This window comes from Gracilinanus agilis, chromosome 3 (assembly GCF_016433145.1).
Source record: "Gracilinanus agilis isolate LMUSP501 chromosome 3, AgileGrace, whole genome shotgun sequence".
NCBI lineage: Eukaryota > Metazoa > Chordata > Mammalia > Didelphimorphia > Didelphidae > Gracilinanus > Gracilinanus agilis.
Window position 1 is genome coordinate 683,163,949 of NC_058132.1, and position 6,000 is coordinate 683,169,948.

General features: G+C 47.1%; 1 protein-coding gene across 1 annotated transcript in view; it reads right to left on the reverse strand.

The window, feature by feature from the left end:
* LOC123242074 (guanine nucleotide exchange factor DBS-like) overlaps positions 1-4,397 on the reverse strand; it is a 192,825-nt gene extending 188,428 nt beyond the window's left edge. Inside the window, exons 1-2 of the mRNA XM_044669566.1 lie at positions 4,344-4,397; positions 2,947-3,124 (exon numbers count right to left, since the gene is read on the reverse strand). Of these exons, the coding sequence (XP_044525501.1) occupies positions 2,947-3,124; positions 4,344-4,397 (232 nt within the window). The remainder of the gene's footprint in view (positions 1-2,946; positions 3,125-4,343) is intronic.
* Positions 4,398-6,000: the final 1,603 nt, after the last annotated feature.

Here is a 6,000-nt window from a genome sequence, read left to right on the forward strand (position 1 = left end):
AAGGACACTAGCCACTGTGAGGGGTAGCGAGGTTGTCCAGCTAGATCTCATGTATGAAGGACATTTATATTTTATTTTATCTTGTTAATTTGGGCTCAGAATTCCAGCCTACTGGGATATTTTTCAGTCTTAATCTTGTCATCCATTGAATTAGCTGCCCTCTTCCCAGGTCCTCTCTCCTGATTCTCCTACCAGTCCAAACACAATGTCAGGTAGATGCTATTATTTTCCCAATTTTACAGTTGAAGAAACTGAGATAAACAGAGATTAAAGGACTTGCTTACATAACACAGGGATGCACAGTTAGTGTCTAAGATCATATTTGAACTCAAGACCTCCAGTTGTAACACAGATCTCCCATAGCTGCTCTCAGGTTTATCCAATTATTCATTGACCCAGTTATTCTGTCCTTTCTAGTCACCTCTGACACACATGGATGCTAAACCCGTGGTCTTGCTTCATTCATGTACTGGCTTACAGATTTTCTTCTCTCTCCATGTCTTATACCTGGCAGGCTGTCCTAGGAGCCTACTCCTAAAAAGGAAGATATTCTGTATGTGTAACGTTCCTCCTCCACTGAGGAGAAGAACAGCTGGGAAGAATTAGATCAAACAATAAATACTTTGGGGAAATGAAGTCCAGTGCTTTTTTGTGGGCAACCACTGGACATCTCCTCTCACAGTTCTCATTGCTTTTTACTTCCTCTATTTACACAAGAAATCTAGGGTGCTGGCAGAATGGTGAGGATTAGAAAGGATGCTTCCTGGGCAGGCACATGGTGATGGGGGTCATCACTGCCAGGTTCTCTCCTTTGCCCCATGACTAACCTGGTTCTTGGCAGTTGGTGCCTTAATAGCAGTCAGTGTGAGAATTTTCATAGTGTTATTGAATGTTAGAACTGAAAAAGGAAGCAGAGATAATTGTGTCTGAAGTCTCACTGTTCTTCTCAGTCTCCATCATTGAACCATCATTCATTTCTTGCCTCTTTTGTCCTCTTAATCCTATCCTGTCCCTTTTTACATTTTTTCTTGTTACTTTATCAGCCCAAATCAATTCAGGTAGAATCTCCATACACAACTGCCAAATGAAAATATTTCTTTCACTATTTCCAGTCCTGTGTGAACAACTGCTACCTGGATGTCTGTGCCATTGTCATTTCAAATTCAACATATCCAAAATGGAGCTTAACATCTTCCCAACTAAACCTACTCCACCTCAAACATCTCTATTATCTCCTAGTTCTCCAGGTTTGCAACCTCAGAGCTCTCTTTAGCACTTCCCTCTTCTTCTTCCTCATCCTCCATATTCTGTCTGTTACCAACTCTTGTCCACTCAACGTTCCTCATATCCATCCTCTTCTCAACACACACACACACACACACACACACACACACACACACACACACACACACACACACACAGAACCACTTGCCCAAACTACTGGAATAGCTTTCTGATTGGGCTTCCTGCCTGCAGCATCTCCTCTTTCCAAACCATCCTCAACAAAATTACAGAAATAATTTTCCTTAGGTACAGGTCTGACTGTCATTATTCCCCAGTTGAAAAAATATCTAGCAGCACCCTATTATTTCTAGGACAAAATACAAGCTTTCTCCTGTTGGCTCTCTACATTCTGGTATCCATCTGTCATCCCAGCTTTATTTCACAATGGTCCCCATCAAGCCCTCGACATTCCTGCCCAGCTGGCCTATCAGCCATTCCAAGCTCTGCTTCTTGGTCTGGAAAGAGAAGAGAGAAAGAGAGAAAGAGAGAGAGAAGGGATACACATTTCTCAAATGCCTTCCATGGGCTAGGCCAGTCTGGGCTAAGTGCTTCACAAATATTATCTCAAAGGATGTAAAGTGAGCCGAACCAGGAGGGATGCAGATACCAGAAAGGAAATGCTGATCAACTAGGATGATGATCAACTATGAAAGGGCTAAACTATTGTCTGCAAAGCAAGGGACTCCTGGTAACAAAAAAAACCAACCAAACAAACAAAAAAAAACAAACAAACAAAAAAAACGCCATCCGCTGCCAAAGAAGGAGCTGTTGGGACCTGCCTGCCCATCAAAGCCTGCCATCTTTCCCATGCCTCCGAGTTTTTTATTGTATGTGTGCTATGTGTCTTCAGTCACAACATGGGAAATCTGCAAATATGTATTGCATGAAAGCACTGGTAGGACCTCTATGGGACTATTTACCACCTTGGGGAGGAGGAGAATCTGAATCACAAAATGTCAGAAAACAGTCGTCAAAAATTTTTTCTATCTATAACTGAAAAAAAATTCAATTAAAAAAATAATATATATACATAAAAATTATTTCATTTTATCTTTACAATGGCTCTAGAAGGAAGGTGCAATTACTCTCCCTGTTTTACAGTTGAGGGAACTGAGGTAAACAGAGGCAGAGAGGGACCTGCCCAGGGTCACACAGCCTGTCAGCGTCTGAGGATGGAGTCGTGGCGATCTGGGCTTGAATCCCAGACCGCCATGACTCCATCCTCGCCATCCCTGCTCAGACTCTGCAGCTTACTTCAAAGCAGAGCTCGGCCACCCTCTTCCCAGGGTCGCCTTTCCTCCTGCCCCTGAGGTGCCCTGTGACAGGAGGCACCAAATACCTACTTTAAAGTCTGTGGAACCCCGACCAGGCTCAGGATGCCCTTCATCCCCAGGGCCCTGGTGCTCTGTTGAAACTGGAGGTTTTCATTACGGACTTGGGGAGAGGGGGCATCCTCCAAATCCCCACCAGAGAGGTGAGAGGTCTGGCTGGACAGGGCCCCCAGAAAAGCCCTGGGCTGCTGGTCAGCGGCTGAGCTTGCTGGGACCAGCAAAACCTGAGGGAGCCTGAATTTGTGCCTCTGAGTTCTTCTTAACATGAACAAGAACGGCAGCCACCTGAGGTGGCGTTCCGAGGCCGCTGGAGCCCCTCGCCTGCTCTTACCGAGGGTGGGGGGCCGGCTGGCTTTGGGGGAGGCCCGCTTCGGGGACGACTCTGGATGGGGGGCCACGGGCTGCACAGGACGCGTCTGCTTGGCCGCCAGCTTCTTCAGGCTCACTTGTCTCCTGTCGAACATTTCCTGCACATCTTCCAGCTTCTGAATGACTTTGTCCGCATTTTCCTGCAAGAACAGAGACGTGGCAAACAGAGGTCAGCCGTCACCATCCTGTGAGGCGACAGAGAACCCCATCTGGCACACAGAGATTCTGGACCCAGAAAAACTGGGGGCTTTGGGATGCTTCCAGGCATTTTGCTGGGGGTCTATCCCTCCAGCTCAGGGGGTTTATCTTTTCTCTCTCTGAGGGGCTCGATACCAAGACAGGACTTCAGGATGTCTGATATTTCTTGACAAGCACATCAATTAGAAAAACGCCCTTGCTAGCCCCCCCGACCAAATCACCTTATTTTCTTAGGTGACATTTTATTTTCAAGTCATTGTTAGTGATTCAAGTGACTGTTCATTTTAAAATGGTGAACTATGGGGGCAGCTGGGTAGCTCAGTGGATGTAGAGCCAGGCCCAGAGACAGGAGGTCCTGGGTTCAAATCTGGCCTCAGACACTTCCCAGCTGTGTGACCCTGGGCAAGTCACTTGAACCCCATTGCTTAGCCTTTACCACTCTTCTGCCTTGGAGCTAATACACAGTAATGACTACAAGACGGAAGGTAATGGTTTAATAAAAAAAAAATAAAATAAAATGGCAAACTAAAATGTTCCCTTTGTGGCTAGAAAGATGAAATTTAGAGACAGAATGGAATTACACAACAAAATAATCAGCATCATGGCATAAGAACTGATAATAATAGAGCACTCTGAAGATTGCAAAGCATCTTACATACATTATCGTATTTGAATCTTGGAACTACTCTGTAAAATAGTTACTACTGATATTAGTCTACATATTTTACAGATAGGTAAACTGAGGCTCAGGTTGCATGACTTGCCTCTACCCATCTAGCTAGTAAGTGCCAGCATCAGGATTTAGAACCAGGATCTACCTGGCTTCAACTTTAGCACAAAAATACAGAATAGGGAAGAGGAGGGAATAAGCATTTATCTAGTGCCTGCTATGTGCCAGGAGATCCTCACAACAATCCCAGGAGGGAGGTGTGCTCATCCTCATTTTACAGTTGAGGAAATTGAGGCAAATGGAGGTTAAATGGCTTGCCCAGGGTCCCACACCTAGTGTTTGAGGTCAGTTTTGAACTCAAATCTTGTTGACTCCAGTCTCAGTACTTCATTCAGTGCACCACCAGCTGCTTCTTAATAATGATAAGGTAAGCCTGAGCCCAGGGATGGCCATTTTTGTGGCCAGGGACCAGCCGCTTTGGCTTGCAATACCAGCTTAGCCTCGCTGGGGTGGTTACCACAGGTCACAAGCACCCAGCACAACATGGAGGCAACAGGTCCTAATTCTAACAGCATTGCCCTTGGGTCAGGGAGCTGGGAAACCCAGTATGGTGAGGGGAGGACAGGGACTTCAGAGGAAGAACAACACTGGCACTGTGTTCTGAAAAAGTTCTACTGGATCCCACGTCATTGGCTGCCACTTACACAAAGTTGCTGAGTATTTATCGGACCACTTCTGGAGCCTGAGCCTTAAGGCAGGGACGGCTTCTGCCTTTGTGGCAGCTGGCATCCACTGCAGCACAGCCCGACTGGCAGGGGTGAAGGGCTCCAGCTTGTGCCCCTTCTGCTGAGAGGTGAGTCCTCTACCCCGAACCCCATGAAACCCCACTCTTCTTCCAAAGCAACCTGTCCTAGACCAGCCCCTTCCTCCACCCCCTGGCTGGGGGGTTCTCTCCCCCTTGAGAGGACCATCCATTGCTCTGCGTCTGTTCTGCGTTCATGCCTCTGCCCCAGGAGGATGCAAGCTGCTCGAGGCAGGAATGATTGTGTTGTTTTCTTTGTATCGTGAGAACCTAGCACAGATCCTGGCACACAGCAGGAGCTGAATAAATGCTCACGGATTGGCCGTTAGCCCAAAGAGATCTGGAGGGGAGGATACATGACACAGAGCAGGGGCTTATAAATGCTTTGTTGAACTGAACTAGGATGAGGGTCATCAGCAGATCTTAGAGCCTTGCACATCTGATCCTACAGTCTATGGGCAGAAGACTGCTGCCAGGTCCAGAGCCCCCTGGGAAACCAGGCTCCTGGGGGAGAGCCAAGGGTGGAAGTCAGGGTTCTGTCTGTGCTGCTCTGGATTCTGATAGGGCTTTTGGCTATCACCAGACAGTCCTGCCCATGGCAGGAGCAGGCAAGTGGGAACAATCAGCTGCCCCAGGGGTTGAGATTCAGGCTCTATAAATGGTCCAGTCAATACTGACTGACTTCATGACAGAATCTAACACTTAAGGCTGTAGGGGCTTATTGGAACTCTTGGAATAAGCAAGCCCAACGTGTTTGCTTCTCCTCCCTGCTCCCTTGTGGATGACCAGCCCTCCACCTGGCAACCTCTCCTTTGACCAGAAGAAACTCTAGTCTACAGCCTGAGATGGCAGTTGGTGGCATTTCTATCGATAGTCTTTGAGGGCTTCCAAGACACTGTAGGTCTGTGAGCTCAAGGCAACTCTGTGAGGCAGGTATCACTGCCAACTCCAACTTTATAGGTGGAAAAATTGAGAGGTGATAGAAGCATTGCTCGAAGGCTGGAAGGGGGCTCTGGTGAGGCCATCTCACCTCACATTTAATAAAGGTGGAAAAGGAGGCCCAGAGAGCCAGAGTGACTTGCTGAGCCAGAGGGAATAGTGGATAAGCAATAGGTTCAAATCTGACCTCAGTTATTTACTAGTGGTGAGACTCTGGGCAAGTCACTCAACATCTCTGTACCTCAGTTTCCCTCATCTATAAAAGGTTGGGGGAACCTCAAAGATTTCTAAGTTCCCTTCTAGCTCTAAATCGATGATCTCATACTCTCCGGAGGTCCTTTGGGAAACTATAATCCGATGTCTCTTCTGAGCCTCTCTAAAATGTACATGGCTGTACAAGGCCCAGG